Below are 16,721 nucleotides of genomic sequence, written 5' to 3' on the forward strand. Positions count from 1 at the left end.
GTAACTTTGGAAAAAACACACAGGCTATCTAATATTTTGGATTCAGCTCTGCCTTAAATGCCTAAAACGTAATCAGCCTTGCTGAAGCTGACTGGGAAGTACACCGTGTTCATAGGTAGCAGTTTCACCATTATAGCTAACAATAAATCTGCTAAATCAATAGATAACCTTTCACATACAAGTTTCAGACAAATGTACAATTCGACAGACAGATAAAACAGAGGAAAAAATACAGAGAACGTACTGTAAAGAAGTGGGTGCTTAATACCTTTAATATTTATATTCATAATATGAGCTTTATCACACCAAAATATTTGAAACCAGTATTTAAACAGGGTAAAACTTTAGTATTTAGACACTGCACTTGTCTTGTCATACTGTACATGGCTGTGACTGTTAGATACCTCAATAACCACTAGTTCAGGACACTGCCCCACACACACATACTGATTATATTATATATATTACCTTCACCGTGTAGCTCTTGCATTTTCATTAAATGCTTTGCCATTGAGAGACAAACATTTAGAAAAAACTATCTAGTGTTTATTCTGACATCATTAGCATATATGTAAAGGCATGCTAATTATCTCAATCGTAAAAAGCGCCATACAAATAAACTTGAACTGAATAGAACTGAAGTGGATGCTGTAGAAAGTCTTCAAAGGCCAAGAGTGTCTTCTTTAACCTGGCATCCCAGAAGAGCATTTCCTGCCTGTACACACTCTGTCTGGTTGACCACTGAAACATACACATAATCATCATCATCATTATCATCATCATCATCAATCAGCAAACATCTTAATCAAAATGTGTTTTGTTTGTTTCATTCCACAGTTCAACTGATGAAGTGATGAAATGTAGAATTTACCTTTCTGACTGCGGATCCATGACACTGCCTTCATGGCCAAAAACTGCCACTCAACCTGAGCATCGATCTTAAAGCCGTGCAACCAAATAAGAGCCAGAAGTGTAGCCCAGACATCTGGCTTCACCTGTACACAAAAAACAATAGGAAACTGATGCCAGTGAAGGATAACGCGATGTCAATATACATGAATGAGTGAATGAATAAAGTCCCTTTAACTATTTTCACATATAGTTGAGAAATAAATTAGAATACATTAGGTTTTGTTCTTGCTAATCTACATATAGCAAAGTCTGCTGCATTGTAAGGGCTTGTGTTTTGTTGTACAAAATGAGAGACCTCAGTAAGGGCGTCCAGTCCTTATCTACCCTAACCAACCCGCTTAAACATGTTGTATCTCAAGCCATCAGACAAGAGTAATATTCATACTATAAGAATGTGTGAGAACATCATGCATCGGCTGGGATAAACTAGATCAGTGCAGATATAGCTTAAAAAATAAGTAAAAAAAAAAACAATTTAAAAAATATATATTTATATTAGAACTGGTTTATCAGACAAAATCAATTTTATGGTTTAGTTTATATAGCAAGTTCTAAACAGAAGTAATTGTGTATTTTCTATCTTTTTTGTTTTTGGCCTTTCCGAAAGGAACAGCAAGGCCAATTATTATTATTTGTTTGCTATACACTGACAAATTTGAGTATGAGATCATAAGATGAATATGTAAATCTTGAGAACTCCAATCTGGCCTTCTGCTGAGGATAGCTTTCCATCTTGTGGCATTTAGATGTAGGTATCAGGAATTCTGATCTTAGATCAAATATTGTCTCATTGTACCCAAATGTTTACAGTGTATAGCAAAAGCAATAGAATAGTCCTTGATGGTCCAATACTTTTGGACAGAACTGTACAGTTGGGTCCATAAGTATCTGTACAGCAAGACAATTTTCATAATTTTGCCTCTTTAGACTATCATGATGCATTTCAAGTGAAGAAAAATAAAGAAAAAAGGAGCTATAATTACATATTTTAAGCTTAAAGTAAGAAAAAAAAAACAGTATTGATTAAGGCTTTAATGGTAAATTTACGGGGGCACGGTGGCTTAGTGGGTAGCACGTTCGCCTCACACCTCCAGGTTCGGGGTTTGATTCCCGCCTCCACCTTGTGTGTGTGGAGTTTGCATGCTCTCCCCGTGCCTCGGGGGTTTTCCTAGTGTGTGTGTGCGTGAGTGAATGAGAGTGTGTGTGTGCCCTGCGATGGGTTGGCACTCCGTCCAGGGTGTATCCTACCTTGATGCCCGATGACGCCTGAGATAGGCACAGGCTCCCCGTGACCCGAGGTAGTTCGGATAAAGCGGTAGAAAATGAGTGAGTGAGAGGTAAATTTACTTTGGGTTAACACATTAGAGATATTTAATGTGTAAAAACCTGTGCAGGAATCTTCTCGATCAGCTCTTTTTCTGTTTTCCCAAACACCTCTGCAAGTGAAGACCCAATTTCCCAGCAACCTGAAGCCTTCTGGAGAGAGATGAGCTCCATCAGTAAGTCCTTTGGAATCCCTGAAGTTTCTACAGAGACAATAGTATAAACAGATAGATATACAAACACATTCATCTCTTTAAGAACCCTGTAAGAATGTTGAATTACTGCTGAACATTACCTGGGCTTGTGTCAAATCCTGCATCACCTAAAGCAACGAAACAATTTTAGCTTTAACACAAACATTTCAGACCTATTACCATTTAAAAGTATGAAGCACACCAGTTTTAAAACAATCCTACCACTATATCACTATAATAACCACAGAATAAATGATTATCATCTAAACATAATTGTCCAGCATGTTCTATATTTCTATTTTGACTTAAAAAAAATTGTCTATTTGAAGCTAAAAGAAAACTGAACACAGTATCGTTTTATACAACAAAGCTGTTGAATTCTTAATCCGAAAGTAGTAGTTGAATTATTGAACTACAGATTTTTAACTAATATATCCTTTCTAAGACATTTATGTTTCTACAGTAACCAATTCACAGCGACTTACATGGTGGCCAACTGACAACACCGGGATTTCTGAGCTTTGTAACAGTCAGTTTTCTAACATGGCAAGGATTCAGGACAGAAATTTGGGCTTTCTGATGCATCTGGAATACGACAAGCTGCATCTTGTTTTTGTTGTATTACCTCCAAGAGATTTACCAGTGAGAGCTCTGCTATAAGTAATAAGAAACTATCTCTTGTGGAACTATAAATGGTTAAAAATGTAAAATTTTATTCAAATCATAATTGTAACTTTTGGCAAATTGTTGCACCATATGAGGAATAAACTACTTTGGGGCAGGTGCTTTGTTATCAGACAATAATCCACTTTAGGTAAAGACTCTACACTTTGTGTTGGGTCACATCACTTCAACATTGTTTATTTTTCTCTAACTGCACATCCTGTTGGCGTTTCTTTCTTATCTAATTTGACCAATTACTTAAATGCATTGAGAATTGAACAGCTCACCAATTAAACTTGATTAAACATTCACACAATATAATCTCTTTATTCTATTCAAGACTGAGATAGCCAGAGGGTGTACACTTACACTCTTCTATTTGAAGAAATCCACCAACACAGTGAAAATAAAATCAGTTGAGAAAGCAAAAATGGGAAAAAAAATATATTAGTTATATTCAACAATCAATATTTTGACTTTTCAGGAACTAAAATAATTAACCAGGTTATGTATTTAACCCGGTTCCCTGAGAAGGGAACGTGATGCTGTGGCACGGCTGATGCTATTGGAATATTTCACTGGAAAGTTGTGTCTGAAGCTCTGTGTGCACATGCCAATTTAATGGCTCTGATATGAAGCACTAGTGGATAGCCATTGACATGCCAGAGGCAAATTCTAAGCAGGTGGGGGCGACTGATAGGGCATGCAGGTCTCACACTCTTTTAAGGGAGGCCAAGGCTAAGAGCAGAGCTGTCTTCAGGGTCAGAAACTTCTCAGAATCTCACTATGGGCTCTCAGAGATTTTCTCAGAGGCTCTCATGGGCTTCCAGCAGTCTTTCTAGGACCACAGAGAGGTCCCAGGAAGGAAGGCAGGGTCTGCATGATGTCCTGAGCCATCTGGCACCATGCAGAAAATGAAAGATCAGGAGGCCCTTGTCTACCCAAGGAGGCCCAGAGTACAGGTTCATTGTTTGCAGCATGGCTGCCTTGTACACTTTTAAAGTATAGGGGTGAAGGATTTTGTGTCTAGTTCTTTCGTGCATAATCAACACCTGACATTATATTTAATCAATGTCTGATGTTCCTTTGCCTCACCTGTAATTAACATATAACTGTAAATGGGGAATCAAATGGCTGAATACATTGTGCCTGTAAAGCAATCAACTGATCAATACACAGGATGGCCCCTCGGTCCTGTCCATTGTAAGTTTTCCAGTAGAAGGTTCTAACTGTATCTGTCTACTGTTTGAAGGCCATTTGTTACCAGGTATAAAGTCTAGTCACACAGACAGTATCTTTGGGTTAAGTAACAGGCATCTTCAATAAACACTTTTCCCCTGAACTTAGTCCAGCTTACTTTTCTTTTACGTATTAGAAGCAATCTAATGTGTTGACAAGCCACTAGGGTTGCAAAGGGGCGGAACGTTTCCGATAAATCTCCGGAAACTTTCCACGGGAACTTAATCTGGGGAATTTTGGAAATATTCCAAATTGGAAACTTTACTAGAATTTATGGAAATTTACAAAAAAATTGTGGGAATTTATGGGAATTATTTAGAAATATAGGGAAATGTATATAAACTATATCATATACAAACATAAATAAACATTTTGTTTGGTCATAACACTCCTAATGTACTGCTTATTAAGAGTTACTAAGGTAGTTATTAAGTTTAGGTATTGGGTACAATTAAAAACATTACCTTCATATGTGTCAGATTCTTCATCATCTAAAGCAATGAAACAATTATAGCTTTAACACAAACATTTCAGAACTATTACCATTTGGTATGAAATTGGTATGAAATCACACCAGTTTTATAAAGATCCTACCAATATATCACTATAATAACCACAGAATAAACGATTATCATCTAAACATAATTGTCCAGCATGTTCTATATTTATATTTTGACTTAAAAAAATTGTCCATTTGAAGCTAAAAGAAAACTGAACACAGTATCGTTTTATACAACAGAGCTGTTGAATTCTTAATCTAAAAGTAGTTGAATTATTGAACTACAGATTTTAAACTAATATATCCTTTCTAAGACATTTATGTTTCTACAGTAACCAATTCAAAGCGACTTACATGGTGGCCAACTGACAACACCGGGATTTCTGAGCTTTATAAAATTTTATTCAATCATAATTGTAACTTTTGGCAAATTGTTGCACCATATGAGGAATAAACTACTTTGAGGCAGGTGCTTTGTTATCAGACAATAATCCACTTTAGGTAAAGACTCTACACTTTGTGTTGGGTCATTTCACTTCAACATTGTTTATTTTTCTCTAACTGCACATCCTGTTGGCTTTTCTCCATCCATCCATTTTCTACTGCTTATCTGGGGCCGGGTCGCGGGGGCAGCATTCTAAGCAGGGACACCCAGACTTCCCTCTCCCCGGATACTTCCTCCAGCTCTTCCGGGGGAATACCGAGGCGTTCCCAGGCCAGCCGTGAGACATAGTCCCTCCAGCATGTCCTAGGTCTTCCCCGGGGCCTCCTCCCGGTTGGACATGCCCGGAACACCTCCCCAGGGAGGCGTCCAGGAGGCATCCGAAACAGATGCCCGAGCCACCTCAGCTGACCCCTCTCGATATGGAGGAGCATCGGCTCTACTCTGAGCTCCTCCCGAGTGACCGAGCTCCTCACCCTATCTATCAGATTCCGTGTCCAGAGATTGGGTCGCCGAGGCTCCCGCCTTCGACTGCCACCCAATCCACATTGCACCAGCCCCTTACGGTTTCTCCTGCAGGTGGTGGGCCCACAGGAGATTGGCCCCACGTCGCTCCTTCGGGCTGAGCCCAGCCGGGCCCTGTGGGGTAAGACCTGGGCCTGGCTCCAGGGTGGGGCCCCAGTTGCGCCATACCGGGCGACGTCACGGACCTTGCTTTAATATTCTTCATAAGAGGTTTTTGAAGCTCTTTGTCTGGCCTGTCACCTAGGACCTGTTTGCCTTGGGAGACCCTACCAGGGGCAGAAAGCCCCAGACAACATAGCTCCTAGGGTCATTCAGGCAGGCAAACCTCTCCACCACAATAAGGTGGCGGTTCAAGGAGTTGGCTTTTCTTTCTTATCTAATTTGACCAATTACTTAAATGCATTGAGAATTGAACAGCTCACCAATTAAACTTGATTACACATTCACACACTATGGGAAAAAAATATATTAGTTATATTCAACAATCAATATTTTGACTTTTCAGTAACTAAAACAAGTAACCAGGTTATGTATTTAACCCGGTTCCCTGAGAAGGGAACGTGATGCTGTGGCACGGCTGATGCTATTGGAATATTTTACTGGAAAGTTGTGTCTGAAGCTCTGTGTGCACATGCCAATTTAATGGCTCTGATATGAAGCACTAGTGGATAGCCACTGACATGCCAGGGGCAATTTCTAAGCAGGTGGGGGCGACTGATAGGGCATGCAGATCTCCCACTCTTTTAAGGGAGGCCAAGGCTAAGAGCAGAGCTGTCTTCAGGGTCAGAAACTTCTCAAAGGCTCACTGTGGGCTCTCAGGGAGCTTCCAGCAGTCTTTCTAGGACCGCAGAGGGGTCCCAGGAAGGAAGGCAGGGTCTTCATGATGTCATGAGCCATCTGGCACCATGCAGAAAGCAAAAGATCAGGAGGCCCTGATTTTCAAGCCCTACAATGGCCAAATAATTAGATGTGGCCGGAGAAAAAAGATGGGCAGTATAGGGATTCCCCCCGGATGCTGATACCTTGGCATGAATGTCCAGGAAAAATGGCAGTTACCTGCATGGTGTGGCATTTTGACTGAACTCAGGAAGCAGTCTTCTAGCTACTTTAATCATGCATCTGCGCCGAGCCATTAAATTGGTGTTTGTGCAAAAGCTTGATGTATAAAATAAGATATTAACATCAACTAACCAAGAGAGTTGGTACAGAGCCCATCAGCCATTGCTGCATCAGGAAACGCTGTAATGAGGTAAACAATAAGATAATGTTAGATTATTCATCTGCTTTCTGTAATGTTTACAAAAAAGTTAATTATTAATCCATATTTTAATAAAATAATCTCTTTAAGACTGCTGTTTAAATGTGGCCCTTGATGTAATTGCATGTTTTGATGTGTATGAATTGTGCTGTGTAGTGTAAGAATTACAAATTGTTATATTTGATAACTTGCACATTGGAAATAAAGACCTGTCTATGCAGGAGCAAACAAACAAACAAAAACAAATCTTCCTCATTAATCATGTGCTTCATTTTCTCATCATGGAATGTACTGTACTGTACACTGGCGGATGGAAATAATGACAACTTAAAGTTTGATGTATAAAATAAGATATTAACATCAACTAACCAGCAGATAATTGACAGAACATTCTACCCATTGGTGCAGCAGAAGGCGCTGTAATGAAATACACAATAAGATAATGTTAGACTATTCTAACAGATCTAGATGTGCTTTCTAAAGAAGTACAGAAAAATTAAATTAAACCTTTTAGAGGACTGGATGTGTAGCATTAAGCACAAGCATCTAGAAACTCAATATTGTAGTGTTGCATTAAAAATAAATTGTCATACTTTAACATCTACAAAAAAATATTTCTGTAGACTTTACATTTTTATTTATAATAATTAATACTAAAAATAAGAACACTTTACAATGTAAAAGATTAAAATCACATCAGTTGCCCCAGTCAGATTATTATTATTACTGTTATTATTATTATTACTGTTATGTTAACAAAGGTAGAAGAGCTTCAAACATAAATATATTTTTATATTTTATATATTCATTTGGAATTTCTTTAAATATAAATGAAATAAAAGTGCACTGACAAATGTTTAATCAACATAAATCACAAGGTCTGAATACGACAAAAACTGCCTGAAAGTCTCAACAGACACATACTTAACGGACAATAAAGTTTTTGTATAATGTTTAGCACCGTACCTATGCAACCTGCTGTATAGAGTAAAACAATAACAAGATGTTATTCATGTGCTTACTATGTGAACAAAAAAGTACAATAAAAGAAATAAACTTAAAGGACTGGATATATAAAATTATAGGCACAAGCATTCAAAAACTCAATATAGTTGTGTGGCATCAAAAATAAATTGTTATACTTTATTTACATCTCAACATCTAATAAAAAAATAAAATAAATAAAACCCACAAATGCTTACTGTCTGGTGAGTCAGTCTCCTTAGTGGAGTCATACCTTGTGTACTGTATTTGTGTTTTTTTAGGTTGTACACCTTTGTTTTTTTTTTTTTGCTCAGAAATCTATGCTTACTATTTAGTTTTGCTCATTTTAAATTTTAGTTTTTGTCAGAATAAAGAAATTGTAATGATAATTACAATTATTGTCCTGTAACATCACCACACCCACTTGCATGTTATTTCTACCTTAATTTAGTTAATAATTACTGAACTGCTGTGAGATCTGAACAATGAGGGTGGTGAACTTTCAGAAACCAAAAGAAGTTGCTATTGTTGCAGGCTGGAGTACAATTTCCAGTTGGATCGGTTTTAGTCTAAAACTGAGCAACTTACCAAAAAATAAAGTTACCTCTTTTATTCCTCGGCACTATACAGTGGAAAACACAAACTTTTTTTGAGAATTTATTATGACTAATATTATATTTTCATATTATCCAGCCCAATGATGTTTATATATTAGTGCACATTTTTGCACAGTTATAATGACCAAAACCTTAAACTTCTGTTAATTACTAGATGGGCAAAAGATAGTAATCTAAAGTAACATAAGACTTTTCTACTCTAAAATTAAGGTCATAATTTACATGCAACTTTACAAAATCTAAAAACAAATAACAACACATTTAATGAATGAAACAATATTTTTCTCAGGACATAAAAATATTCACAAAATGTTCAGTTACTTACCAGAACAAAACATCATATGACATGCCATCAGTGCTGTAAGTATATAAAGAAAAACAGGATGTCAGTTTCTCTATGTGTTCTGTATAATGTGTTTTTACACATCAAACTGTGGATGCTGATCAATGTAATGTTTTTGTATACAGTATGTAGAGAAATGTTATATTGCAGTTACAAAATAAAGAAGAAGAATACTGACCCGGGGCAGGAATTCTCCTCTTCACCAGCGGCCCCTTCACAGCTTCTTTGTTGCCCTTATGAACAGCTATGAAGGCTGTGTGTGAGCTGCTCACTCCACACTGCTTACTCAGTTCCACCACTCTGGCCTTCAGAGCATCTTTATCAGCTCCATCAACCCTCTCGTCACTTTCCAAAGAACGGATCAGAGAGCGAGCACCAAGCCTGTGGATGGCCATCCTGTACGTACAGTACACACACACACACACACACACACACACACACACACACACACACACACACACACAGAGTGATTGAGTAACAATTGTACAGATAAATCTATATCTAGCTTTAGTTTTCACTGAAATCCTCCATAAACTGGTGGCTGGTTCATCTTATTGCACTAAACTAACACTGAGTACTGTAAAGCTGATTTTTATTACTATTATGAGTATGACAGCTAAAGACACCCAGCCGGGGTTTATTATGCAGTCATATGGAAAGTTGAGGCTCAGTGATCAAGCTGTTGGACTACTGATCAGAAGTTTTTGGGTTCAAATCCCAGTACCACAAAGCTGCCACTGCTGGGCCATGAGCAAGGCCCGTAACCCTCATATTCTCACAGTTATAAATGGGATAATGTCTGCTAAATGCTGTAAATGTAAGAATACACCTAGCACTTACCCTGTGTTCTCGACAGGCTTCAGGAAGAAGTCAACACTGTTTGTGACCTCTTGACCCCCTAGGCGATAATGCACTGATATTTTTCCCTTAGCATCTGGGTTCTGACATTCCTAGGGACAGAGTGAACAGTGATTACTAAAAGATCCAGTCATGTTCTTGTAGAAGAACCACAATTTAAACAATTGTTTGAGTTTAACCATTTATAAAATTCTGCATAATTCATTGCAAATTCATAGAGTGAAATAAGTTTGCATTTTCACCTCTCCTTTCAACTGGGCATAAATCAGTGCTCTTTGACCATGGAACAGTGATTTAATTTGGGGGCTCAGATGGGAGAAAGATAATCCAAACCAGTCCTCAGTGATATCAGTCACTGCTGGTTGTAAAGCATAGCGAAGAGACTGCATTACCTAGCATTGGGAATGAAAGTCATGTTCAAAAAAGAAGTGTGAAATGTAGTAAGATTTCCCAATAAAGCTCTCATCTGTTTGTCAGTGGGAACATGAGAGACACAGAACATGCAGAATTATCTGTACGTTCTGTAAATGACATAAATGACAAACATCACATCATTTGAATGACACTGTAATGACTATTAATATTATTTGAGCAGAAACCAGTCTTACTTTGGCCTGCATGCGATCAGTTCCTGTGATGAACTGGGCGTGGCCACAGCTGTTCTCAGCCAATCCTGTAATGAGTGCAGAACTTGCACCTTCACCAATCCCAAATGAGAAGCATCTGTTTAAACAAGAGTGGATTATATTATATCCTTTAATAAGAGGAGAACTTTAAAACATGTAAACAAGTGAACACTAAATCACAACTGGTTATGATGCTTCCTCCATAAATGTTAAATAAATATTTTTTATTACAGAGAAGCTCCATTATAGCAACGGTTACATTGCTATTTACACTGGTAAATAATAACTTTAATAAAAAATTCAGTTTTTTTAGGGCTGAATAATATTTGCTTCTGTCATACAAGTCCCTTAGATTAAGCTGTTACTCCAGAAAAGATTACTATTAAACTCTCAGATGTACAAAAATGAGTTAAACTGGAGGATGCTAACTAACACACTCGCTCACACACGTGCACACCCTCACACATGCACACTCACATACGCACGCACACACATTGGCACAAGCGCACACGCAGATACACACAAGTAGTGAGAGGAAAACTGATATTAAGCGCTGCTAACAGTCTAAAATGATATACATTATAATAATTATACAATTATAAAAGAATCTATAATTATCGCAGTATTACAGCCAGAGCTAATTAATCAACAGCTGACTAACTGGAATAAAGAAACTGACAGTGTTATGGTGTGATCCATTTTCCTTTTTTTATATTAATATCTGGTCCACTTTAGTGAATTGTGGTTTAAACTATTTTGCTCCTTCCTTCTGAAAATCTAATGTTAATTCTCATCAAATAAAATAATGAAATATTTGTACAACTCAGTTAGCTATTATGTATTAGGAATAATTGAAATGCTTTCCATATGTAAACTATTAGGTATTCAGCATTAGTTCTGCATTATGAATGTTTTAAGATTTAAACAACACATGCCTGTGGAAATCAGCATTACTCTTGACACAGTGAAGAACATCTTTGGTGTTTTCTACTTCACCATCTGTAAATATGAAGAGCTGAATAGAGAGAGAGAGAAATTTAAAGACGAGCTCCCTTGAAATTTCTCACTGTGGATAAAGAATATTATTACCTGTCTTGGGTGGTTGGAGATGCAAGGCTGCTTGTAAATGTGTTCCAAAGCTGGCAGAATCTCTGTGCCCCCCATGTCTGCTTGCATCTCCTTTACCTTCTGCACCGCCTGCTCCATAGTGTCCTGATTGTACTGCACACTTTGACTAAAATCAGAAAAACACACAGCAGACACAACAAATTAGCTAACCTGCCCTGTATCACTCTCACATACTCACTCACTCCAGCTCAGTTACAACAATGGGCATGAGGTGAAACCACAACCTGGATGAAATGCCAGTCCTAGGGCCTAAATTTAGGCTTTGTCTATAGATCAATTACCATGATCTGGGAGGTTGGGAAAAACCCAGAGAAAAAAACATGAACATGAGATAAACTTGTCACTACAGGGACAGAAAACTAAGCTTAAAATCAAGACCTGGAAGGAAGCAAAGCTACTTCTTTCTACCACCCAGCCCTTCATCCTTTCATTTCATCCATTGGTGTCTCATTTGTGACAAAAATAGGACCTATTCACTGTTTCATGTGATTTGAACTCACGGGAAGAAGGAACTATAGTGAGAGCCAAAGCCATAGATGTTGAAGTAACAGTCCATGGGGAGACTCTTCAGTAGCAGGAGAAGAGTGTCCTAAACACATCATTACACACAGTCAGTGTTATTCTTAGTTCACACGGCAAAAAAGAAAGAAGTGTTACTGTTCAGTTAAGTGTTAAGTCTTACCCTGGCACAGTCGATGCGTTCCTGTGCACCTGGTCCATTATGCATGCTACAGGACATACTGCCAGATCTGTCCATAACAAACACAAACTCACCACACGTCGACATGGAGGACATTACTGACTCAGGGAACTCTGGATAGAAACTGACCATGACCACTGGATCTCCCATGAGAGATCCTAAAAAGAGAGAAAAAATAAACAGACTTGTAATGAAACAAAAGCAAGAAAAGAAGAAACTATGAACCAATGACCAAGAAACTAATGACCAACCAAAATAGGCTGAGAGTTTATTCTTGTTTTAGCAGTAGTACTTTTCCAAAGGAGCTCAAAATTGTCTGAATCCATAAACAGTGTTTTTCCTTGTATTATAGTTTAGGGAACAGATTTGTGAAATTGTACCTGACTCTGCTGAAGGAGCTCCAGCCTCCACTATAGCAGTGAGCTGATGGGGATTCTGATAAAATAGATACAGCTCGACATCTCGATCAAACATGTGACCTGCACCAAGACTTACCTAAGCACACACACACACAAAACTCAGTGTTCTGATAAAAAAAAATTAAAACAATAATAATAATAATAACAACAACAACAACAACAACAATAATAATAATGATAATAATAATAATAATAATAATAATGACATCCTTCGTGTGTATGGTGTGTGTATATGTGTTTAGGATCCAGTCAGAGGATAGTGAGGGACATTCCAAAAAACTCCAGCTTGTGTTTCTCCATGTTGTTTATAGTTGGTTTAAATGTTTCTGTTTTTTTGACTGATGCTCCCAAACTGTGAAATTTTGTGAAACCCATTCATCCATCCATCTACCTGTGCAATGTTTTTGTGCAACCAGTTGCCACACAACTTTAAAGCAAAGTAGATCGATCCTGAGTTGGAAAGATGCTCCATCAATCAAAGGCTGCTCTGTTTTCTTCTTTGGTGATTGTGGCTAAAGACTTTCGTTATTTGTCAGGGATGGCACACAAGGGCCTAAATTCAAGACTGCACTGAATTGAATAATGGAAGCTGGCACAATACAGGGGTGGCAGAGTTCAATATAACAGACAGTCCAATAATCCAAGACATGGGTGAACAGGGTCAAACAGTCCTGTGATCCTTAGCACAGGCAAACTGTGTAATCCAAATATTGGTAATGAAGCAATACAGGGCAGGCAAAAACAACTACGGAAAAAAGTCAGGGTCAAACCAGGCAGCAGTATCATAGAGCAGGCAGAATTGATGCCTAGAAGTGATGTCACTGAAACCTGATGTGAAGGTCGCAAACCCGGAGGTGTGGGAAGGCACAGTGACATCTTTACTTCATCAGGCCACAGAACATATTTCAAAAATGCATTTGGTTTATTCTAAATATGTTTTGATTGTCCAGGACTTCCCACAGATGTTTGAAAGTATTTTATATTATATTAATATTTATAAATTAATTTTAAACTTTAAATTTGTTTATTGATTTATTTATATTTATTATCTGTAAAGCTGCTTTGAAACAATGTGAATTGCTAAACGTGCTATACAAATAAATTGAATTGAAATGAATTACATTGAATAAAGTCTTGAGCTACTGAATACTAATTGTATTGAATATAGTCTTGACAAGGGTTACACCAAAGAAAAGCTGTTAGATGACTACATCTGTGTGTACAATACTGTACACCCACTGCTAAATCACTGAATCAGGCAAGATCAAATTGATTCATCAAACAGATTTAGTTCATCTTTATACCTTTAAACTTTATAGCTCTGTATAGACAGACATATGCACTCTCTCTCTCACACACACGCACTCGCTCACACATGCGCACTCGCTCACACACGCGCACTCGCTCACACACGTGCACTCGCTCACACACGCGCACTCGCTCACACACGCGCACTCGCTCACTCGCTCACACACACACCTTTGCCTTGGTGTGGTCTGTTTTGAGGAACATCAGAGGCTCTAGAGGACATTTGGACTCCACTTTAGTGATGGGGTTTGGAGAGTTTATATGTGCAGTAAAAGAGAGGGAGTAGGGGATACCAGTGGAACTTGATGTTATCTCTGACACTATACCACCCCCTGTACCTGAAAATAAAACACACAACAGATTATATGATTCATTCACATGACGGATGATCCATTTAGCTAGGTATTTGTATCATTACACTGAGATGTGACAGTAAAGTGTGTCAGATGTATTTCAGTAAGGTATGTTTAGTAAGTGACTGTAAGTTGTGTTCTGCTGGCTGTGTGTGTATGTGTGTGTTTAATACCAGCTGGTGTGTAGCGAGGGTTGAGTACTGCAGGCAGACAGAACTGCAGTGAATGGTCAGCCTGCACACTCAGTTCAATGATATAGATGAAGGTGACAGCAGCACTCTGGTGTGGAGGCAGAGAGCCCACACTGAGCCTGAACACGTCCGCAGACTCCTCACTCTCCTCCAGCAGAAACGCCTGTTCACCTGAACTCAGTGCATCATCGTACTGCTCCCGCGCCTGACCCAGGACAACATACATGTGTTAATGTTACATTCCCACCGAGCATCAGGCATGTTGTCCACGTATATCCATTATTCCTGTTAACCCGTCTACAGGTAAAACTATTGTTTTACTCACCTCCTGTTTCTCCTGCACCTCAGCCACTATCTCCTGATCTGCAATCTTGGCACTGAAATGGCAGAGAGCAGCTCCTGAAGGCATGGGGAAGACAAACACGGCTTCCAGGGTGTTATCTTCCTCATTTATATACTTTAGTGTGGAGGTCACTGTCGCTACATGCCCCTGAACCTGCAGATCCACCTCGATGTTCTTTAGTGGAACTGAACAGAAAACATACAAAGATGACTGAGGTTACAGTTTATATCACATTTAGAGTTTTTCCTGAAAGAAGACATTAATACAAAAATCAGTCAGCAGGACAGAACTCCCTGGAATAAAGCAGGGAATATTTCCATAATGATCATACAGGTTATACACCATTATGCAGATTGTCAAAATCTTACCTTTTGTAAACTGATCATTTATAAACATTTGTCATTATTGATGTCTGTTACATAAGTAGATTAGGGTATAATTGTGGTAAGCATGGAGTTTGTCAAGGGCTGATATTTTCCTTTCATGTCAGTGATAAAATTGCAGTCTGTTTACTGATGCACAGACTTATAAAGTCAAGCAACCAACAGTAAAAATCTTTGTTTATAATTCTGAGCGATATCTGGCATGGAGTCAACTGCATTGATGTTGATTTTTTTTATCCACTGTATAAAATAATCTTGTATAGTTTGTATTATCTTGTCTCGTATAGTATAATGTTATTTATGTCTGGAACCAAATTCCTTGTCAACAGGCCAATAAACCGGATTCTGATTCGTATTCTGATTCTGATCAGTCACAATCGATGACTAAGAAAAGTGCTTGTAAAGACATTTGTGTCAATGATTAATTTACCAATAAATATTTGTTTCGGTATGATCGAGATCAGTCTCTTCCTGACAAACAATACAATCTGCAGTGGAGACAACTGAGTTTTGAAATAGTATTAACTCATTCTGACTCCTGACTCTGTTCTTCTTGATGGACTGTGGCGTCATTTCCAAATTCAGCCACGCCCCATAGTTTAACCTCACACTATAACCTGACTGACAGGTTTTTGTATACGTTCAAATGCAAACTATAGAGGATTTACATGTACATTTTAATTCTGTCATACGTTATGCGCACACAACTAGACATCCAGACAATACAATTAGATGCATGTGTACATGGAGTTTCACTATGACGCAGTTTATAAACATTTCAACGGTTAAAGGGATCAACAACAAGCAGTATACAAATAGTACAAGCTTGAAAACATGAACATTTAATTTTGCTGAATGAGACATTGTTTACGGGACGGTGTCTGGATCCAGCTCAGCTCTGATCGGGATAAATGTTAAGGATAAAGTATTTACTGTGAGTCAGTGAGTCAGTGAGTGAGTCGGTGAGTGAGTCAGTGATTTTGGTTCGTTAAAAGAAATTGTAATAAAAACAATAAAAACAACACACTACCTGGTTCATTCTTGTTTGTCAGCAGGCCACAGTTCATTTTGTTGCTCTTGTGAATCTTTAAACACTTCTGAGGTTAAATCCCTAAAAGTTTACCAACGTGAGATTAAATTAAATTACACACCGAGTACCTCACGAACTAAAAACGAAGAAACATTAACACGAAACTGAAACTAAAAATAGCTAATAGCTAAAAATAGCAGAAATAGCTAACAGTTTCCCGTCAGTAGACACCTGCAGCAGGCTGAAATTAAATACGGGAATTTTGTCCATCACAAGCTTGAAGAGACTTTACGGAAAACGCTGGACTGCAGCCTGACTTCCTACTGGAGCTTCTTGTGTTGACTCCAAAAATAGGGGCGGGGCTTTGGAACTATGGAAAGCCA

The 16,721-nt window shown here is 38.2% G+C and overlaps 2 protein-coding genes across 18 annotated transcripts in view; both read right to left on the reverse strand.

The window, feature by feature from the left end:
* Positions 1–244: 244 nt before the first annotated feature.
* On the reverse strand, positions 245–16,686 carry LOC113660243 (von Willebrand factor A domain-containing protein 5A-like). Of its 17 annotated transcripts, XM_047819571.1 has the most exons (25): positions 16,570–16,686; positions 16,339–16,419; positions 14,908–15,110; positions 14,565–14,787; positions 14,210–14,376; positions 12,692–12,806; positions 12,294–12,469; positions 12,112–12,200; positions 11,573–11,717; positions 11,419–11,498; positions 10,466–10,580; positions 10,100–10,249; positions 9,840–9,949; positions 9,178–9,395; positions 8,982–9,014; positions 8,644–8,661; positions 7,425–7,472; positions 6,989–7,036; positions 4,796–4,822; positions 3,462–3,467; positions 2,531–2,557; positions 2,299–2,438; positions 2,161–2,178; positions 872–995; positions 245–741 (listed from the first exon to the last, which is right to left on the reverse strand). In XM_047819571.1, exons 2-25 carry the CDS (start codon positions 16,373–16,375, stop codon positions 662–664), a joined length of 2,397 nt encoding a protein of 798 aa, XP_047675527.1. In that variant the 5' UTR covers positions 16,376–16,419; positions 16,570–16,686; the 3' UTR covers positions 245–661. The 17 variants fall into 17 exon arrangements, with proteins under 17 accessions (XP_047675527.1, XP_047675528.1, XP_047675530.1 ...); XM_047819572.1 differs by lacking the exon at positions 3,462–3,467 and adding an exon at positions 3,809–3,811 and having other exon boundaries at positions 16,339–16,684; XM_047819574.1 differs by lacking the exon at positions 8,644–8,661 and having other exon boundaries at positions 16,339–16,684.
* Positions 2,212–16,721, reverse strand: part of LOC113660241 (von Willebrand factor A domain-containing protein 5A-like) — a 66,481-nt gene continuing 51,971 nt past the window's right edge. Inside the window, exon 25 of the mRNA XM_047819570.1 lies at positions 2,212–2,255. The gene's annotated coding sequence lies outside the window, so the exon portion shown is untranslated. The remainder of the gene's footprint in view (positions 2,256–16,721) is intronic.

This window comes from Tachysurus fulvidraco, chromosome 10 (genome assembly GCF_022655615.1).
Source record: "Tachysurus fulvidraco isolate hzauxx_2018 chromosome 10, HZAU_PFXX_2.0, whole genome shotgun sequence".
NCBI lineage: Eukaryota > Metazoa > Chordata > Actinopteri > Siluriformes > Bagridae > Tachysurus > Tachysurus fulvidraco.

Coding starts and splice junctions, on each gene's coding strand:
- LOC113660243 (XM_047819571.1), bottom strand. CDS start 16,375: ATGAACTGTGGCCTGCTGACAAACAAGAATGAACCAG. Junction 12,807..14,209: donor CAGACCACACCAAGGCAAAG/GTGTGTGTGTGA, acceptor GTGTGTGCTTAG/GTAAGTCTTGGTGCAGGTCA. Junction 9,015..9,177: donor GAGGAGAATTCCTGCCCCGG/GTCAGTATTCTT, acceptor ATATACTTACAG/CACTGATGGCATGTCATATG.